The sequence below is a fragment of the Paramisgurnus dabryanus genome, chromosome 3, assembly GCF_030506205.2.
Source record: "Paramisgurnus dabryanus chromosome 3, PD_genome_1.1, whole genome shotgun sequence".
Classification (NCBI taxonomy): domain Eukaryota; kingdom Metazoa; phylum Chordata; class Actinopteri; order Cypriniformes; family Cobitidae; genus Paramisgurnus; species Paramisgurnus dabryanus.
The window spans coordinates 38,429,302-38,452,140 of record NC_133339.1 but is presented as its reverse complement, the minus strand read 5'-3'; the positions used below and the strand labels follow the sequence as shown (position 1 = coordinate 38,452,140).

The 22,839-nt window shown below is 36.8% G+C and overlaps 1 protein-coding gene across 7 annotated transcripts in view; it reads right to left on the bottom strand.

Annotated features, from left to right (window-relative positions):
- LOC135731030 (hemicentin-1) overlaps window positions 1-22,839 on the bottom strand; it is a 49,552-nt gene that overhangs the window by 21,133 nt on the left and 5,580 nt on the right. For 3 of the 7 annotated variants that reach the window (XM_065249275.2, XM_065249015.2, XM_065249322.2), the window contains exons 2-8: window positions 13,934-14,002; window positions 12,844-12,918; window positions 9,448-9,522; window positions 7,557-7,631; window positions 5,689-5,763; window positions 3,294-3,542; window positions 2,872-3,195 (exon numbers count right to left, since the gene is read on the bottom strand). In XM_065249275.2, the coding sequence (XP_065105347.1) occupies window positions 2,872-3,195; window positions 3,294-3,542; window positions 5,689-5,763; window positions 7,557-7,631; window positions 9,448-9,522; window positions 12,844-12,918; window positions 13,934-14,002 (942 nt within the window). The remainder of the gene's footprint in view (window positions 1-2,871; window positions 3,196-3,293; window positions 3,543-5,688; window positions 5,764-7,556; window positions 7,632-9,447; window positions 9,523-12,843; window positions 12,919-13,933; window positions 14,003-22,839) is intronic. The other 4 variants (XM_065249204.2, XM_065249381.2, XM_065249080.2 and 1 more) reach the window with 4 other exon arrangements.

The following is a 22,839-nucleotide window of genomic DNA, read 5'->3' as shown; positions in this document are numbered from 1 at the left end:
TCAATTCTTGCCAATCATAATTTTATCAAATCAAAATTTGTATTCTTTCTTAATTAAATATTTTGAGTTTAATTAAATTACAAAAAAAAAACCAAACACAGAAATTATTGTTTTATAATTATGATAATTGACTCCTGTCAAGTCTATTACAGTATGTGCACCGGTGTCAGACATTCCCAAGGAGATGGTTAGTACTTTTTGGTGAGCAGTAGGCATTCGAGCGATATATACTGTATTCACAACATAATATGCAACTGATTAGAAAATAAACCTAAAGCAGTGCAAACAGCAGCTGCCTCACACGCTGACCATTCGAATGGGAAACACACAAATTGAGAAACAGCTTTGTTCATGCACAGCAGGGTTAGTGAAATTTGTAAAAAAAATAATCGAATAATTATAAATCAAACAGTGGAATAAACACAAGACATCAGTCTGACCACTTTGCAATGATTAGATTCTCGAGAGAGCCGCGATTGGATTGGGGTACTCAGGGGTAGGCCGTTTATTAACAAAATGCTTAAATATTTTTTAAGTATGTCAGTCAGCCTCCGTCTTGCCTTTAATCATCTTATTTTACGTTCAAATGTAGGCATTACGAACAAAGAACCATCATTATTTCCAAGCAATGATGTGCTGGGTTAGCTAGCTAGTTGACATTAGGGTGCTCTTACATTGGAGCAAACATATGTGTTTTTGTTAAAGAGTAACTAAACCCTAAACCAACTTTTTTTAGTTAATGATCTGTAAGAATGATGCTTTATTAGTGCTGTTCATTGATTTTAGTATTTTTTTTGACATTTGGATATAAAGTGTTTCAATACTACAATATATGGTGTAAAAACGTCTGATTGCTGCCCTCTTCAGGTTGAACGGTGGCTACTGCAGTTGAATTTTCCCATTGGATGTTGGGTCCAAAAAATGACTCGTGACGTAAGCAGGTTCAAGCTCACCACGCCCTTGTTACGATCTCACCACACACTTGATACGAGCTTAGTTCGTCCCCTCTATCTTCGTTGGGATCTGCCCACTTTTCTTGCATTTTTCAAATATTGCCAGTGGGTGGAGTCAGGCTCTGACCAGGGGTTTAGTTACCCTTTAATCCTGTCGACATTTAGTTAGTAGTGAATGAGGCCTTCCACATTGCTTGAGTTTTGAGAGGGGAAAATTCCACCATCCATCCAAACTTTTCAGATACCAGCTATCAGATTTACACAATCCATACGGTCAATGCTTCGGCATGTTTCCCTCGCTCAAAAGCTTGACAGACCTCCCATGCCTAGCTACGGTTCCTAAACCACGATTGGCCTGTGGTGGTTTTCGGATGTGGATTAGCGAAGGGTTAATTGCCTTGTAGACCATATTCATCAAACCTATTCTTTAATCAATCAAATACATAAAAATGCTGGGTTATTTTCAACCTAGCGTTGGGTCAAAAAAGAACAGACTCAACCCACTGGGTTATAATTTAATTTAACATGTGCTGGGTTGTTTTAATCCAATGTTGGGTCAAAAATAAAAAAAATATTTAAAGTCACCCAGTATTTTGAAGAGTTATCATATTTTTTAAACCTATAGACGGTTTCAACAGCAACAACATAAACAAACGGCTTGTGGACTAAATGCAGAAGAGTCTTTTTACAGTAGTTTATTTCTTATACCAAGAGAAATAAATGACAAGTAAATTACCTTCGTTCATATATCACATCTAACGCATATCAGGTATTACACTATGCTAACGTTACTGTGTAAAATTAATGTATAGCCTACAATGTTAACTCCTTGAATTCTTGCCTGGCTGCCAAACCGCTACGCACAGCTCTGATCCATTGCACGTCGTCTCCCCTTGTGTTTCGCAAACATATATTCATAAGTTTCAGATGGTTCAAAATTCAGCAGCTCGGATTATAACACGAACACCATTAAAATGAGCACATAACTCCAGTTTTAGAGCACCTTCACTGACTTCCGATTAGATACCGCATCCAGTTCAAGATTTTACTTTTTACCACAGATTTGGAATGTTTTACCTCAAGATATACGAAATAGTTCTAGTCTCTCAATTTTTAAGTCACGTCTTAAAACTCACTTTTTTAGACTAGCCTATCATGATTGATTTAGTATTGTTAGTGGGTATTGATTTTATGTATTTATTGTTTATTGTGTTGTGGTTTTTTTATTGCTTAACTATCTATTTTATTATTGTAAGGTGTCCTTGAGTGTCTTGAAAGGTGCCCACAAATAAAATGAATTATTATTATTATTATTATTATTATTATTTAAACCAAGATATTTTATTTTCAGAAAAGTATTTGTTTCAGAGATCAGTTTAGCTAATACCCAGAACGATAAATAAATACAGACCGGAAGTTCAGTTCAGGCACCTAATTGAGACACTGAAGCCATCTACAGTAGATGTATTTTTTTTAACATATTTTTTTGTTTATTTCATTTTTCAATGTTCATTCATATGGCAGTATCAAAGAAATAAAACAGGTTATATTAAATTATATTAGTTTGACCTCCTTAATAATAATTAGCATTTTTGAAGGTTAAAGATCTCCCTTCAGTTGATGTTAGAAAAGGATGCAGAATAGACGAATAACTTTCAATGCGCATTGAAAATGTTCTGGGTGATTGCCAGGGTATTGCATATTCTGTGTGGTTGTTATAGGGCACTAGTAACCTTTTCTCAACAGCACCCCTACCAATTATGAAGTCATTCATGATCACAATTTAATGAAGAATGAGCTACTGTACAGCACGCCAAAATTTTATATTTAGGCTTCATAGACTTCATAGTTCAGAACAAAGTATTATCAATAATAACTGTAATGAGTGTTATAAATCTGGTAAACAATCCATACTTACTATATACGGTGATGTTAAGAAGTTCTGATGTCACTTTAGGAGGAGGTTGAGGTCCATGTGCTCCCAGTTCCAGCTCTGCTTCACATCTGTACTGAACTCCATCATCATCTCTGACTGCAGTGATCTGAAGTGTAGATGTTTCATTCACTGGAGTCTTGATGGTTCCATTGAAGGTCTCAGTTTGCACCTCTGTCTCTCCTTTAAACCATTTCACAATGAGACTCTTAACAGGAGCCACATTCACAATGTCACACTGGAGGTCATACTGGAAGCCCTCTATCATTTTGTTATCCACTCTACTAATAGACACACTGTCTGGAGTCTCTGTGAAAGAAGATTTTAGAGATTTTAAAATCTACAGTCATTGCTGCATTCCTATAAATAACATCTGCATTATTTTGAGATTTTTAAAGAAAACTCACTGTAAATAGTAAGTGAGAGATTCTTCGAACATTGAGTTTCATTATAGATGATGGCACAAGACGGTTGTATCTCCCAGTCTGTTGTTTTATTTAGAGTCAAGGAGCCCCACCCATACTTCATCTCCCATTCTGTTTCAAACCCTTCCCAACTCAAACTCTCGTGTGTGATGTTGGTGAAGCAGTTTACTAAGACTGGTTCTCCATATTCAACCACCACTTTAGGTTGGCTGAAGGTAACAGGGCAGTCGTCTGCCAAAAGAGAACAAATGCTGATGAACAATCTGTGATGAAATTATGTGAATAATCCATGTGAAAATGTTTTAGCAGTAGCAAATAAACGGTAAACATCATGTCAGGATGTTCCAGACTAGGGTTTGTGGACCCCTGGTGATTTGCGATGGAATTACAAAGTTGAAATGCAATCAATTGCAATTAAATCATAAAATATAAATTAATCAAACTAATCTAAATATTTACACAAGAGATATATTCTATTTGTTTAATCTGAATAACGTGAACATTACATAATACTACAGTATATTGGAATACTGAGAACTCATGCAAAATGGACAGATGCATTTAATGTACCAACAAAAAAAATCATCAGATGAAGCTTCAATAACAGGTAATAATAACAATAGCAATGTAAAATAGCATTTTTTTTAACAAATGAAAACTAAATGTTTTTAAAGTTAAACATGCTTATGTACTATTAAATTATTGAAATCCCTGATCAAAACTTTTAAACTCTCTCTGCTTTCCCCCTCCACCCAATTTCTCATAGTCAGCTGACAACTTTACACAATTTTTCACTAACAAAACATCATCCATCAGCAACCTATTCTCAGCACACATTCGTCATCCATTTCTCCTTTTTCTCCACTAACTGACTCTAAGTTACAAACTTCTCTCCTTTGTCCTGATTCTGCTAGATTTGTTGGCAGCCTTTGACACAGTCAACCATGAGATAGCCACCCTATCATCGCTAGAGATCACCGGTACTCCTCTCCTATGGGTCAAACCCTCTGCAATAGATCCTTCAGGGTGTCATGGAGGGGTGCATTGTCCACAGCTCACCAGATGCCCACTGGGGTCCCTCAGGGACCAGTACGTGGACCTCTCCTTTTCTAATCTACACAACATTCTTAGGATCTATCATAAAGTCACATTGTTTTTCCTACCACTGTTATGCTGATGACACCCAGATGTACTTCTTATTTCACCCAGATGATCCCACCACCAGCACGCATTAAAGCCTGTTTAGAAGACATCTTAGCTTGGATGTAGAAACATCAGCTCCAGCTGAACCTACCTTAGACGGAGCTGCTTGTATTTCGGGGCACAACCCATGGAAACAGCATGAGCTCTCTATTCAACTTGGCAACACAACCATTACACCATCCAAAACAACCAGAAACCTCTGAGTAATCTTTGTTGACCAGCTGTCCTTCACTGATCACGATTTGCACTATAGAATATCAGGATGATACGGCCATACCTTACTGAGCATGCTGCACAACTAATTATCTAGGCCCTTATAATGTCTAGGCTGGACTACAGCAATGCTCTCATTGCTGGTCTTCCTACAGAGGCACCCAAACCACTCCAAATGGTTCAGAACGCAGCAGCTCAGATCATTTTCCACGAGCCCAAAAAAACTCCTGTAATGGCACTTTTCATCTCTCTCCACTGCCTACCGATTACACTGTGCTAACGTTACTTGGTAAAATGAATGTATACAATGTTAGCTATGGGTCCTTAAATTCTTGCCTGGCTGCCAAAGCTCTCCACACAGTTGTGATCCCTGCTCATCATCTCCCCTCAACTTTAGCAAACCAAAACGTTTTATTTTCATCAAGGTATTTGTTTCATAGATCAGTTCAGCCACTAGCCAAACAAATAAATATAGACCGGAAGTTCACTTGGGTCCGATTAAACCATCTATAGTAGATATCTTTATGTTTACACAATGTTCATTCCTATAGCAAGTATCACATGAATAAAACAGATCATATTCAATTTAGTTTGACCTCCTAAAGCTGATGATCAGTGTTTTTTGAAGGTTAAAAATCTTCTTTCATTTGATGTTAGAAAAAGGATGCAGAATAGCCAAATAACTTTCAATGCGCATTAAAAATGTTTTGGGTTATTGCCAGGGTATTGCAATTCGGTTGCACATATATTCTGTGTGGTTGTTATAGGGCACTAGCAAACTTTTCTTAATAGCACCTCTACCCATTTTGAAGTCATTGATGATCACAATATGGTCCAGAATGAGTTACAGTACAACACGCCAAAGTTTAATATTTAGGCTTCAGAGTTCAGAACAAAGGATTATCAATAACTATGATGATTGCATTATTGTAATAAATCTGGTAACAATCCATAAACTTACCATATTCAGTGATATTGAGAGGTTCTGATGTCACTTCAGGAGTAGGTTGAGGTCCACCTGTTACCACTTCCAGCTCTGAAATGAGGATGAAATTATGTGAATAATCCATGTGAAAATGTTTTAGTAGTAGCTAAAAAATAAACATTATGTCCATAAACCCCCCAAACTAGGGTTTGTGGACCAATGGTGGTTTGAGAGGGAATTGCAGAGTTGAAAAACAATCAATTGCAATTAAATCATCAAATGTAAATAAATAATGATAAAATTACAAAAAATTAATCTAAATACTTAAACAAAATATAAATTGTATTTGTTTAATCTGAATGACATGACCTTAACAAAACACTAAACTGATTCTGATAGACTTGACGGAAGTCAACCATGAGATAGCCACCCTATCATCACTAGGTATCACAGGTATTCCTCTCCTATGGTTTAAATTCTCTCCAATAGATCATTTAGGGTGTCGTGGAGGTGTGCATTGTCCACAGTCTCACCAGATGCCCACTGGGGTCCCTCTTGTACCAGTGCTTGGACCTCTCCTTTTCTTCATCTACATGACATCCTTTGGATCTATGATAAAGGTGCATGGGTCTTCCTATCACTGTTATGCTGATGACAACCAGATCTACTTCTTATTTCACCAAGATGATCCCACCACCAGCACCAAAACATCCAACCAGAAACCTCTGAGTAATCTTTGTTGACCAACTGTCCTTCACTGATCATGATTTGCACTATAGAATATCAGGATGACACGGCCATACTGTACCTTACTGAACATGCTGAACTACTGCTAATCCAGGCCCTTGTAATCTCTAGGCTGGACTAATGCAACGCTCTCCTTGCTGGTCTTCATACATGGGCACCCAAACCACTCCAATTGGTTCAGAACACAGCAGCTCAGCTCGTCTTCCACGAGCCCAAAAAAGCTCCTGTAATGGCACTTTTCATCTCTCTCCACTGGCTACCAATTACACTGTGCTAATGTTACTGGGTAAAATTAATGTATACAACAGGGCTATTCAAATCTTACCCTGGAGTGCCGAGCACTACAGAGTTTAGCTTCAACCCTAATTAAACTTAACCACCTGTGATTTTCTAGTGATCATGAAGACCTTGATTAGCTTGCTCAGGTGTGTTTGATCAGGGTTGGAGCTAAACTCTGCAGTTCTCGGCCCTCCAGGGTAAGATTTGAATGGCCCTGGTATACAATGTTAGCCACAGGTCCTTGAAATATTGCCTGGCTGCCAAAGCTCTCCACACAGTTGTGATCCCTGCTCATCATCTCCCCTCATCTTTAGCAAACCAAAACATTTTATTTTCATCAAGGTATTTGTTTCATAGATCAGTTCAGCCACTAGCCAAACAAATAAATATAGACCGGAAATTCACTTGGGTCTGATTACACCATCTATAGTAGATATCTTTATGTTTACACAATGTTCATTCCTATAGCAAGTATCACATGAATAAAACAGATCATATTCAATTTAGTTTGACCTCCTAAAGCTGATGATCAGCGTTTTTTTAAGGTTAAAAATCTTCTTTCATTTGATTTTAGTAAAAGGATGCAGAATAGCCAAATAACTTTCAATGCGCATTAAAAATGTTTTGGGTGATTGCCAGGGTATTGCAATTCGGTTGCACATATATTCTGTGTGGTTGTTATAGGGCACTAGCAACCTTTTCTTAATAGCACCTCTACCAATTTTTAAATCATTGATGATCACAATATGGTCCAGAATGAGTTACAGTACAACATGCCAAAGTTTAATATTTTGGCTTCAGAGTTCAGAACAAAGGATTATCAATAACTATGATGATTGCATTATTGTAATAAATCTGGTAACAATCCATAAACTTACCATATTCAGTGATGTTGAGAGGTTCTGACGTCACTTCAGGAGTAGGTTGAGGTCCATCTGTTACCACTTCCAGCTCTGAAATGAGGATGAAATTATGTGAATAATCCATGTGAAAATGTTTTAGTAGTAGCTAAAAAATAAACATTATGTCCATAAACCCCCCAAACTAGGGTTTGTGGACCAATGGTGGTTTGAGAGGGAATTGCAGAGTTGAAAAACAATCAATTGCAATTAAATCATCAAATGTAAATAAATAATGATAAAATTACAAAAAATTAATCTAAATACTTAAACAAAATATAAATTGTATTTGTTTAATCTGAATGACATGACCTTTACAAAACACTACACTGATTCTGATAGACTTGACGAAAGTCAACCATGAGATAGCCACCCTATCATCAGTATCACAGGTATTCCTCTCCTATGGTTCAAATTCTCTCCAATAGATCATTTAGGGTGTCATGGAGGTGTGCATTGTCCACAGCTCATCAGATGCCAACTGGGGTCCCTCTTGTACCAGTGCTTGGACCTTTCGTTTTCTTCATCTACATGACATCCTTTGGATCTATGATAAAGGTGCATGGCTCTTCCTATCACTGTTATGCTGATGACAACCAGATCTACTTCTTATTTCACCAAGATGATCCCACCACCAGCACAAAACATCCAACCAGAAACCTCTGAGTAATCTTTGTTGACCAACTGTCCTTCACTGATCATGATTTGCACTATAGAATATCAGGATAACACGGCCATACTGTACCTTACTGAACATGCTGAACTACTGCTAATCCAGGCCCTTGTAATCTCTAGGCTGGACTAATGCAATGCTCTCCTTGCTGGTCTTCATACATGGGCCCCCAAACCACTCCAATTGGTTCAGAACACAGCAGCTCAGCTCGTCTTCCACGAGCCCAAAAAAGCTCCTGTAATGCACTTTTCTTCTCTCTCCACTGGCTACCAATTACACTGTGCTAATGTGACTGGGTAAAATTAATATATACAACAGGGCTAGTTTAATCTTACCCTGGAGTGCCGAGCACTACAGAGTTTAGCTTCAACACTAATTAAACTTAACCACCTGTGACTTAACCAACCATCATGAAGACCTTGATTAGCTTGCTCAGGTTTGTTTGATCAGGGTTGGAGCTAAACGCTGCAGTTCTCGGCCCTCCAGGGTAAGATTTGAATGGCCCTGGTATACAATGTTAGCCACAGGTCCTTGAAATATTGCCTGGCTGCCAAAGCTCTCCACACAGTTGTGATCCATGCTCGTCGTCTCCCCTCGTCTTTAGCAAACCAAAAAAATTTATTTTCATCAATGTATTTGTTTCAAAGATCAGTTTAGCCACTAGCCAGACCAATAAATAAATACAGACTGAAAGTTCACTTGGGTCCGATGAAACCATCTATAGTAGATATCTTTTTAAAAACATTTTTGTCTAATTAATTTTTATGTTTACACAATGTTCATTCCTATAGCAAGTATCACAGAAATAAAACAGGTCATATTCAATTTAGTTTGACCTCCTAAAGCTGATGATCAGCGTTTTTGAAGGTTAAAGATCTCCCTTCATTTGATGTTAGAAAATGATGCTGAATAGCCGAATAACTTTCAATGCGCATTGAAAATGTTCTGGGTGATTGCCAGGGTATTGCAATTCGGTTGCACATATATTCTGTGTGGTTGTTATAGGGCACTAGCAACCTTTTCTCAACAGCACCCCTACCAATTTTGAAGTCATTGGTGATCACAATATGGTCCAGGATGAGTTAATGTACAGCACACCATAATATTTAGGCTTCAGAGTTCAGAACAAAGTATTACAATAATAATTGTGATGATTGCATTATTGTAATAAATCTGGTAAACAATCCATAAACTTACGAGATTCAGTGATGTTGAGAGGTTCTGATGTCACTTCAAGAGTAGGTTGAGGTCCATCTGTTACCACTGTTGTCCCTGAAATTATGATAAAATTATGTAAATAATCCATGTGAAAATGTTTTAGTAGTAGCAAAAAAAGATAAACATCATGTCAGGGTGTCCCAAACTAGGGTTCTTGGACCCCTGGTGGTTTGCGAGGGAATACTAGAGTTGAAAAACCCTCAATTGCAATTAAATCATCAAATCCAAATAAATAATTTTAAAATAAAAAAACTTATCTAAATACTTAAACAAAATAGATTTTTTGAATTTTTTAAAATAAAATAAATTGCAATTAAATCATAAAATATAAATTAATCAAACTAATCTAAATATTTACACAAAATATATATATTGTATTTGTTTAATCTGAATGACATGACGATTACACAACAATACACTATAGCAGAATGGACAGATACATTTAACAAAACAAAATCACCAGATGAAGCTCCAGTAGCAGGTAATAATAACAATAGCAATGTAAAATACTAGAAAACTTTTAAAACAAATGAAAAATAAATGTTTTTAAAATTAAACATACTAATGTACTATTAAATTACTGAAATTGTAAGGCCAATTTCCTGAATAAAGATAGCCCCTCCCCGAAGAACACAGCATGGGTGCACAGTGAGTGCCCGGAAAAAACAACTTTCTACGGTCTTCCCACCAAGACCACATTTGGTTTTCACACCACAAGTTCACACCTCCAGGAAATCAGACATTAATCTCCTTATTCTCTGTATACATTTGAACAATAAAATAAGTAAACTTCACCTAATGTTGGGAGACACCTCCTACAATAGACATGTTAACCAATCGGCAATCACCCACTGTATGTATATTAGGCAACACCCCTAAATTCACAGGAACCAATCAGTACCAAATTCCTATATGCTTTGTTCCCTCTGGATATTTAAGGAAAGTTTGTAAATAGTTCAGGGGTATTTACTATATTTAGAAAGGAACCCCCATGATGCTGTCCTGGCACAGATTCATGTATTTTTATTTTATTTGGAGGAATCTGTAACCAGATCTTCATCCTTTTGCCAGGTATGCATGTCTTGCGTTTGATTACAACTGTTTTTGGATTTTGTTATGTTTTACTTTTAAATTGATATGATTGTGAATTGGCTTCTGAATTATGTTTTTCCTACCTGGCTAATAAATTGTTATGTTTGATTTTATTGTGTGTTGTTCGGTAAATGTTGACACTGCAAGTAATAATGATGTATTCGTAGTTACCGTAAGGACTGAAATCAGGCTAGGATTGGCTTAAATCCCAGTTAGATAGTACATAATGCATCAGCTGAAGATTTGAGAGATACGACTAGCACTTGGTGTACTTAGAAGCGTGGAGGTTATGAATTTCCGTTTGGAGTAACATGTAAATGTTATCTGATCACTCTAAATACGGTAAGCTTCAACCTCTGATTATTTCAATATTATTCTATCTAAGAGTACATAGGAAACTATGGCATGATTATACAAAGCTATGGTCAGAAATCAATCAGTTTGTTCTGTTGATAGTGTTCATGATCTCTGGTTAGAAATAATTATTGTAATAATTAAGTGTCACCTCTAAGGGGACTAAATAAAGTATGTTCAAAATTAAGCAAGCATAGAGCGTCCACTTAAGAGTATAGTCCAACCTCTAGCAGCGACCAATATTGATTCGCTTATGACTGTTGACCAGTATAGTAACTATAAGGCCCATACTAGGATCATGTGCGACTATGAGAACTGAATGAACAAGTGTTATACCAGAGCTAAATCAGAATAAACAAACATCCATCCAAATTCTGTAAGTGTTAAAAAGTAATAATCAATTTGATTTGTATTATAAACAAGAAGATTTTTATTTTTTGGAGTCAGTTAAAACTACATAAATTACGTAACCCCAAAAGGTCATCTGCAAGCGCCGGAAAAGACCGAACGTGCTAGAATCCTTCACCGTGCCGGTTGGTTTCCACCATTTGGGCCAACGGATGGATGGGTGATATATTTTTCCCCTTACAAAATCCCTGTCCAAAACTTTCAACTCTCTTCTCTGTCCTCCCCCTCCACCCACTTTCTAATTGTCAGCTGACAACTTTGCAAAATCTTTCACTAATGATACATCATCTAGCAGCAGCCTATTCTCAGCACCACAAACTTTAGAACACACATCCGTCATCCATTTCTCCTTCTTTCTCCACTAACTGACAGTGAAGTTACAAAGTTATCTTCTTTCCTGATTCTGCTAGACTTTTCTGCAGCCTTTGACAAAATCAACCAATAGATAGCCACCCTTTCATCACTACGGATCACAAGTACTCATCTCAGCTGACCAGAAGCCCACTGGGATCCCCCAAGGACCAGTGCTTGGACCTCTCCTTTTTTTAATCTACACAACATCATTAGGATCTATAGCTTTTTCTACCACTGTTATGCTGATGACACCCTGATCTACTTCTTTTTTCACCCAGATGATCCCACCATCAGCACGCATTAAAGCCTGTTTAGAAGAAATCTCAGCTTGGATAAAGAAACGTCACCTCCAGCTGAAGCTAGCTTAGACAGAGCTGCTTGTATTTCCTGCACAACCCAAGGTAAAGCACGACCTCTCTATTTAACTTGGCAACACAACCATTACAACATCCAAAACAACCAGAAACCTCTGAGTAATCTTTGTTGACCAGCTGTCCTTCAATGATCACGATTTGTGATATACAATATCAGGATGATACAGCCATACCTTATAGAGCATGCTGCACAACTCCTTATCCAGGGCCTTGTAATCTCTAGGCTGGACTATTGCAATGCCCTCCTTGCTGGTCTTCCTACAGAGGCACCCAAACCACTCCAAATGGTTCAGAACGGAGCAGCTCAGATCATCTTCCAGGAGCACAAAAAAGCTCCTGTAAAGCTCCTCTTTACTGCCTACTGATAACACTGTGCTACCGTTACTGGTTAAAATTAATGTAGGCTATAGAATGTTAGCTACGAGTCCTTTAATTCTTGCCTGGCTGCCAAACCTCTTCACACAGTTGTGATCCATGCTCGTCATCTCCCTTCATCTTTAGCAAACCAAAACATGTTATTTTCGGCAAGGCATTTGTTTGAGAGATCAGTTTAGCCACTAGCCAGACCAATAAATAAATACAGACCGGAAGTTCACTTGAGTCCGATGAAACCATCTGTAGTAGATATCTTTTTAAAAACATTTTTGGCTATTTTATTTTTATGTTTACACAATGTTCATTCCTGTGTTCCTGCGTTCCAATGTTTATTTAGAGTTCAGAACAAAGTATTATCAAAAATAACCGTGATGATTGCATTATTGTAATAAATCTGGTAAACAATCCATAAACTTACAAGATTCAGTTTGGTTGAGAGGTTTTGATGTCACTTCAGGAGTAGGTTGAGGTCCATCTGTTACCACTGTTGTCCCTGAAATTATGATAAAATTATGTAAATAATCTATGTGAAAATGTTTTAGTAGTAGCTAAAAATAAACATTATGTCAGGGTGTCCCAAACTAGGGTTCTTGGACCCCTGGTGGTTTGCGAGGGAATTCTAGAGTTGAAAAACTATCAATTGCAATTAAATCATCAAATGTAAATAAATAACTTTAAAATTACAAAAAGCATAATCTAAACAATTAAACAAAAAAAGAATTGTATTTGTTTAATCTTAATGACATGACCATTACACAACACTACACTATATCAAAAGAAAACTACAGTAATGCAAAATGGACAGATATGTTTAATGTACCAACAAAAGAAAATTAACAGATGAAGCTCCAATAACCGCTAATAATAATTATAGTTATGTAAAATACTATTAATTTTTTTTTTAAACAAAATGTCTTTAAAGTTAAACATGCTAATGTACTATTAAATTATTGAAATCCCTGATCAAAACTTTCAACTCTCTCCGCTTTCCCCCTCCACCCACTTTCTCATTGTCAGCTGACAACTTTGCAAAATTTTTCACTAACAAAACATCATCCATCAGCAACCTATTCTCATCACCACAAACTTCAGAACACACATCATCCACTTCTCCATTTTCCTCCACTTACTGACAATGAAGTTACAAACTTCTTTTCTGTCCTGATTCTGTTAGATTTGTCGGCAGTCTTTGACACAGTCAACCATGAGATAGCCACCCTATCATCACTAGGTATCACAGGTACTCCTCTCCTCTCACAGTGTAATCGGTAGCCATATTAAATTTTGTTTGACCTCCTGAATCAGTGTTTTTGAAGGTTAACCATCTACCTTCGTTTGATGTTAGATAATGATGCAGAATAGCTGAATAACTTTCAATGCATTTTGAAAATGTTCTGGGTGATTGCCAGGGTATTGCAATTCAGTTGCACATATATTCTGTGTGGTTGCTATAGGGCACTAGTAGTAACCTTTTCTCAAGTCATCTGGTAAACAATCTGCAAACTTACCAGATACAGTGATGGTTTCTGATGTCACATCCGGAGTAGTTTGAGATCCATCTGCTCCCACTTCCAGCACTGAAATTATGATGAAATCATGCAAATAATCCATGTGAAAATGCAAAAAAAAGATAAACATCATGTCAGAGTATCCCAAACTAGGGTTTGTGGGCACCTGGTGATTTGCGATGGAATTGCAGAGTTGAGAAACAATCAATTGCAATTAAATCATCAAATGTAAATAAACAATAAAAAAAAACCCTAATCTGAATACTTAAACAAAATATATATTTTATTTGTTTAATCTGAATGACTTAACCATTGCACAACAGAATAGCAGAATGCAAACTCATGGCAAATAACTTAGTTATAAAACTAAAGCTAAACTCCAATAAGACAGAGATTCTTATTATTGACCCAAATCGCATAATATGTCAGATTACAAGTTGACCACAGATGGCAGATGATCTTTCAAAAGTTATATCTCAAAAGTCTGCCGCACACACAGCATTCTTCCATCTTAGAAATATCTCAAAAATACGCCATATGCTGTCTGAATCAGATGCAGAGTGTAACGTGGTGTCCCTGTGTTAATTTGTATTTGTGTTTTGGTTCATTCATATGTCTCTGTGCAACCTGTGTTTGACTTGTGTTCATGTATGCCCTTCTCTCTGTGTTGATTAGTGTCTCCGCCCCCTTGTTTGTTACTATGGATACTCATTGTTTTCATGCTCTTCCCCTTGTTTGTTGTCTGAGTTACTATTGTTTCTGTTCTGTGGTTGGACATTGTCATGCATTTATACCCTGCCTGTTCATTCTTTGTTTGTCGTTCGTTGTATGATGTCGCTTGTCCCTAGTGTTCTCTAGTTTATGGTTTGCTTTGTTTACCTGTCTGTTTTATGGAATAAACTGCATTTGGATTCGCCTCATCGTGTTGCTACCCGTGACACAGAGAAGCTTATCCACACTTTTATGACCTCTAGAATAGACTATTGTAACTCGTTACTCAGTCATACAAATCAGGTAAACAGGCTTCAGCTAGTTCAAAACGCTGCTGCAAGAGTGCTTACTCGATTTAAGAAGTATGTCCACATGAGCCCAATTTTGTCATCTTTACACTGGTTACCAGTTAAATATCGCATATTTAAAATATTTCTAATCCTATAAAGCCATAAATGGCCTAGCACCTTCGTATCTTAGAGACCTACTATCAGAATTCAATCTATTACGCACACTGCTATCGCACATTTCTAATCACTTAATTATCCCTAGAATATCAAAAGTGTCTAAAGGTGGTAGATCCGTTTTCTACTTAGCCCCTAAGCTCTGGAATGATTTGCCAAAAATTTTTCGAGAATCAGACACAGTCGATCACTTTAAGTCTAACCCAAAAACATTTCTCTTTATCACAGCATTCACATAATTTGTCTAGTAAATGTACTTATCCCGTAATAGTTAGGTTGTCCAGAACAAATCATTTACATAACTCGTCTGGCTAATATACTTATGCTGCAATAGTTAGCCTGTCTCGAACCGAGCGGATATTAAACACTAACCCTACACTAATAGGATTTTGTTTCTCTTTCCCTGTCTCGTCCTCGATACCGAGGACAATGAGACTAACAGTCCCAGTTCCATCTGCCGTGAAGGTCAACACACCACTGATCTACTGGCCTTACTTCAACGTGATGGCCAGCCGATGTCTGACCAACGTCCACCGGCTGCCCCCGTTTAATCTACTTACTCGTGTATTAATATATAGATATATTATTTTAAATGTCGGAATTCCCATAAAATTGTATAAAATTGTAACTATTATATAATCTATATCCTATATAGAATTATCCATGTCTGGATCTCAAAAAAAGCTGTGAGTTTTTTGTCCTAGGGGTTTTTATCAACCCCTGGGGAGTCAGCTGAAATTGGCTTAACTAAGCGCCCTCTTCTTTACGTTACATTATTACTACGCTCGCTAGTGTGGTTTAATCTTAGCCACTGTATTCTAGTGTTGCTTTCGTCAACGAAAAGTATGACGAAATATAGTCGTCAACGAACCTTTTTCACGTGACGAAAACGAGACGAGACGTAACGAAAATGCTGGTCATGTGACGATGACTATAATAAAATGTATAATGCAATATTGTTGACGAATAAAAACGAGACTAAAAGTGGTTTACAAAATAAAAACTAAGCTAAAATGTCTCTTCATTTTCGTTGACCAAAACGTGACGAGACGAAATGTTATTACGTTATTTCGTCTTTTACCCATCTCAGCATCTCCGCGCCCCCACCACCTGACTGCAGTTGATCACGTGTGTTGTTGGCGCTGCGTAGATAAATCAAAACATGAAAGTACCGCGAGAGTGAGTAGAAAGCATTCGGAGCAGTCTGCTCTCGCGATGCTTTGATATCATACGCCTCCATTTGCACGTTTATGGGCATTTCAAACAGTATACGCGGCAACCGCGAGACATGCGGAAAGCGGAGAAACGGGGGCGGTTACAGAGGTGAAGCGGAGTTGGTCCACAAGCCTTGCTCGTGCACCTAAGATCCTCTCCCTTTTACGGACACGACTCTTCATGGCAGTCGCTGTTGAAGATAAACACATTTCCACTAAATGCTGCACAAAATGCTTCCACTACATGAGAAAGCTGCAGCCGCGCGGCGATTCCGACCGGGAAGATGCAGCATTCTGGCTCCAAATGTAAAAGAAAAGTCCAAAATAAATCCCGTGCATCACTTTCAGGTCAGTTCAACAAGCCTGTTAAAATCTATAGCTTTGATTGCTGACACCACCAGTATAACAATGTACAAATTTATATCATGTAACAGTTGTTTAAATGAAATTGTGCTGCGTTGCGTTTTGAAACATTGTAAATATATACCGCGGTCAAGCCAGCCGCTGTTCGAAAATACATGGTCAAGCCAGCCGCATTTCAAATTAGGCGTGTGCGCCTATTACTATACATACGGTAATTTCAAGAAAAGCAGAAAGAACGCGCTTTTCAGAGCGCTTGGTTTCCTCTCGCTCGCTTTCTCTCTCTCTCTCTCTCTCTCTCTCTCTCTCTCTCTCTCTCTCTCTCTTTGTCTCTTTCTTTCTTTCTCTCTCTCTCTCTCTCTCTCTCTCTCTGTCTGTCTCTCTTTCTCTTTCTTTCTTTCTTTCTTTCTTTCTCTGTTTTTTTCTCTTTCTTTCTCTCTTTCTGTCGTTCTCTCTCTGTCAATTTTCAATTTAAAGAACTTTATTGGCATGATTGTGTCACTTACTATATTGCCAAAGCATTATACATAAAATAAGAAACATACAGTAACACAATATTAACAAACATTAAGGTGCAATTAAGCTAAGGTGCTGGGTGATGGATGAAGTACTACTGCAAATAAAATAAAATAGAATCAGAGGATATTTGCAATATAAAGTAGACTTTGAAATATAAACATATGAAGTATACAAATGTACATTTATGGAGGCACATGAGAGGTAAAATAAAAGTACTGTACAAGATCAGGGCTGTAGATTATTTCTGATGGTGTGTGTAACTGATTAATGAATTTAGCAGCAGCTGATGGGTGTCTGTCTTCCTCCAGTAACATCTTCATTTGATCTGAATCTGAAGAGCTATGAAACTCTGCTATGAGCTTTGAGATTTGGTCTCTCTCTGTCCCTTTCTCTCTGTCTCTCTCTCTCTCTTTCTCTCTCTATCTCTCTTTCTTTCTTTCTCTCTCTTGTCTCTCTCTCTTTCTCTCTTTCTTTTTTCTCTTACTTTCTTTTTCTTTCTTTTTTCTCTCTTTCTTTTTCTCTTTCTTTTTCTCTTTCTTTCTCTCTTTTTGTCTTTCTCTCTTACTCTCTCTCTCTCTGAGATATGAGTTATGATATATTAGCAGTTGTTTTTAACTCAGTTAAATCTAGGATCCTTATTGACTTTAGATATTTCAAAGCAATGAATGATCTTCTTTCTTTTGAGTTGATTTGGTGTTATGGAGGAGCTCTGGTTATTGAAGACGATTTGGTCTTTGCTCCTATGTTGGCTTAATTTGTTTGTTTTTTCTGTTACCATTATAATATAATTTTTTTTCTTTTCCTTCGTTGTTTCTGATTTGAGGTTATGAAATTGTATTGATTTGTAATAAAGGTTTTTTTGAAATTCAAAAAAAAAAAAAAAAATTCTCTCTCTCTCTCTCTCTCTCTCTCTCTCTCTCTCTCTCACTCTCTCTCTCTCTCTTCCGTTCTTTCTTTCTCTTTCTTTCTCTCTTTCTGTCTTACAGTATAAACACTTAATTTAAATAAAGTATAAAAAAAACTATGATCTGTTTTTGTAGGGGACGTTCCATACAGTATGCATAGCTCATATTTAACCATTTCACTGCATCATTTTCGAAATATATACCATCACTCCACTTCAGAGGCCTATAAACACTTCATTTCAAAAGAGTAGAAAAAAAGGATGATCTGTTTTTTAAGGGGACGTCCCATACAGTATGCATACCTCATATTTAACCATTTCACTGCACCATTTTGGACATATATACCATCACTCCACTTCAAAGGCCTATAAACACTTCATTTCAAAAGAGTAGAAAAAAATGATGATCTGTTTTTGAAGGGGACATCCCATACAAAATGCATACCTTATATTTAACCATTTCACTGCACCATTTTCGAAATATATACCATCACTCCACTTCAGAGGCCTATAAACACTTCATTTCAAAAGAGTAGAAAAAAAGGATGATCTGTTTGTGAAGGGGACGTCCCATACAGTATGCATACTTCATATTTAACCATTTCACTGCATCATTTTGGAAATATATACCATCACTCCACTGCAAAGGCCTATAAACACTTCATTTCAAAAGAGTAGAAAAAAAGGATGATCTGTTTGTGAAGGGGACGTCCCATACAGTATGCATACCTCATATTTAACCATTTCACTGCACCATTTTCGAAATATATACCATCACTCCACTTCAGAGGCCTATAAACACTTCATTTCAAAAGAGTAGAAAAAAAGGATGATCTGTTTGTGAAGGGGATGTCCCATACAGTATGCACACCTCATATTTAACCATTTCACTGCACCATTTTGGACATACTGTATATACCATCACTCCACTTCAAAGGCCTATAAACACTTCATTTCAAAAGAGTAGAAAAAAAGGAAGATTTATTTTTTAAGGGGACGTCCCATACAGTATGCATACCTCATATTTAACCATTTCACTGCACCATTTTGGAAATATATAGCATCACTCCACTTCAAAGGCCTAGAAACACTTCATTTCAAAAGAGTAGAAAAAAAGGATGATCTGTTTGTGAAGGGGACATCCCACACAGTATGCATACTTCATATTTAACCATTTCACTGAATCATTTTCGAAATATATACCATCACTCCACTTCAGAGGCCTATAAACACTTCATGTCAAAAGAGTAGAAAAAAAAGATGATCTGTTTTTTAAGGGGACGTCCCATACAGTATGCATACCTCATATTTAACCATTTCACTGCACCATTTTGGACATATATACCATCACTCCACTTCAAAGGCCTATAAACACTTCATTTCAAAAGAGTAGAAAAAAATTATGATCTGTTTTTGAAGGGGACATCCCATACAAAATGCATACCTTATATTTAACCATTTCACTGCACCATTTTCGAAATATATACCATCACTCCACTTTAAAGGCCTATAAACACTTCATTTCAAAAGAGTAGAAAAAAAGGATGATCTGTTTTTTAAGGGGACGTCCCATACAGGATGCATACCTCATATTTAACCATTTCACTGCACCATTTTCAAAATATATACCATCACTCCACTTCAGAGGCCATAAACACTTCATTTCAAAAGAGTAGAAAAAAAGGATGATCTGTTTTTGAAGGGGATGTCCCATACAGTATGCACACCTCATATTTAACCATTTCACTGCACCATTTTCAAAATATATACCATCACTCCACTTCAGAGGCCTATAAACACTTCATTTCAAAAGAGTATAAAAAAAGGATGATCTGTTTGTGAAGGGGACGTCCCATACAGTATGCATACCTTATATTTAACCATTTCACTGCATCATTTTGGAAATATATACCATCACTCCACTTCAAAGGCCTATAAACACTTCATTTCAAAAGAGTAGAAAAAAAGGATGATCTGTTTTTGAAGGGGATGCCCCATACAGTATGCATACCTCATATTTAACCATTTCACTGCACCATTTTGGACATATATACCATCACTCCACTTCAAAGGCCTATAAACACTTCATTTCAAAAGAGTAGAAAAAAATTATGATCTGTTTTTGAAAGGGACATCCCATACAGTATGCATACCTTATATTTAACCATTTCACTGCATCATTTTGGAAATATATACCATCACTCCACTTCAAAGGCCTAGAAACACTTCATTTCAAAAGAGTAGAAAAAAAGGATGATCTGTTTGTGAAGGGGACATCCCACACAGTATGCATACTTCATATTTAACCATTTCACTGCACCATTTTGGAAATATATACCATCACTCCACTTCAAAGGCCTAGAAACACTTCATTTCAAAAGAGTAGAAAAAAAGGATGATCTGTTTGTGAAGGGGACGTCCCATACAGTATGCATACCTTATATTTAACCATTTCACTGCATCATTTTGGAAATATATACCATCACTCCACTTCAAAGGCCTATAAACACTTCATTTCAAAAGAGTAGAAAAAAAGAATGATCTGTTTTTGAAGGGGATGCCCCATACAGTATGCATACCTCATATTTAACCATTTCACTGCACCATTTTGGACATATATACCATCACTCCACTTCAAAGGCCTATAAACACTTCATTTCAAAAGAGTAGAAAAAAATTATGATCTGTTTTTGAAGGGGACATCCCATACAAAATGCATACCTTATATTTAACCATTTCACTGCACCATTTTCGAAATATATACCATCATTCCACTTTAAAGGCCTATAAACACTTCATTTCAAAAGAGTAGAAAAAAAGGATGATCTGTTTTTTAAGGGGATGTCCCATACAGGATGCATACCTCATATTTAACAATTTCACTGCACCATTTTCAAAATATATACCATCACTCCACTTCAGAGGCCATAAACACTTCATTTCAAAAGAGTAGAAAAAAGGATGATCTGTTTTTGAAGGGGATGTCCCATACAGTATGCACACCTCATATTTAACCATTTCACTGCACCATTTTCGAAATATATACCATCACTCCACTTCAGAGGCCTATAAACACTTCATTTCAAAAGAGTAGAAAAAAAGGATGATCTGTTTGTGAAGGGGACGTCCCATACAGTATGCATACCTTATATTTAACCATTTCACTGCATCATTTTGGAAATATATACCATCACTCCACTTCAAAGGCCTATAAACACTTCATTTCAAAAGAGTAGAAAAAAGGATGATCTGTTTTTGAAGGGGATGCCCCATACAGTATGCACACCTCATATTTAACCATTTCACTGCACCATTTTGGACATACTGTATATACCATCACTCCACTTTAAAGGCCTATAAACACTTCATTTCAAAAGAGTAGAAAAAAAGGATGATCTGTTTTTTAAGGGGACGTCCCATACAGGATGCATACCTCATATTTAACCATTTCACTGCACCATTTTCAAAATATATACCATCACTCCACTTCAGAGGCCATAAACACTTCATTTCAAAAGAGTAGAAAAAAAGGATGATCTGTTTTTGAAGGGGATGTCCCATACAGTATGCACACCTCATATTTAACCATTTCACTGCACCATTTTCAAAATATATACCATCACTCCACTTCAGAGGCCTATAAACACTTCATTTCAAAAGAGTATAAAAAAAGGATGATCTGTTTGTGAAGGGGACGTCCCATACAGTATGCATACCTTATATTTAACCATTTCACTGCATCATTTTGGAAATATATACCATCACTCCACTTCAAACGCCTATAAACACTTCATTTCAAAAGAGTAGAAAAAAAGGATGATCTGTTTTTGAAGGGGATGCCCCATACAGTATGCATACCTCATATTTAACCATTTCACTGCACCATTTTGGACATATATACCATCACTCCACTTCAAAGGCCTATAAACACTTCATTTCAAAAGAGTAGAAAAAAATTATGATCTGTTTTTGAAAGGGACATCCCATACAGTATGCATACCTTATATTTAACCATTTCACTGCATCATTTTGGAAATATATACCATCACTCCACTTCAAAGGCCTAGAAACACTTCATTTCAAAAGAGTAGAAAAAAAGGATGATCTGTTTGTGAAGGGGACATCCCACACAGTATGCATACTTCATATTTAACCATTTCACTGCACCATTTTGGAAATATATACCATCACTCCACTTCAAAGGCCTAGAAACACTTCATTTCAAAAGAGTAGAAAAAAAGGATGATCTGTTTGTGAAGGGGACGTCCCATACAGTATGCATACCTTATATTTAACCATTTCACTGCATCATTTTGGAAATATATACCATCACTCCACTTCAAAGGCCTATAAACACTTCATTTCAAAAGAGTAGAAAAAAAGAATGATCTGTTTTTGAAGGGGATGCCCCATACAGTATGCATACCTCATATTTAACCATTTCACTGCACCATTTTGGACATATATACCATCACTCCACTTCAAAGGCCTATAAACACTTCATTTCAAAAGAGTAGAAAAAAATTATGATCTGTTTTTGAAGGGGACATCCCATACAAAATGCATACCTTATATTTAACCATTTCACTGCACCATTTTCGAAATATATACCATCATTCCACTTTAAAGGCCTATAAACACTTCATTTCAAAAGAGTAGAAAAAAAGGATGATCTGTTTTTTAAGGGGATGTCCCATACAGGATGCATACCTCATATTTAACAATTTCACTGCA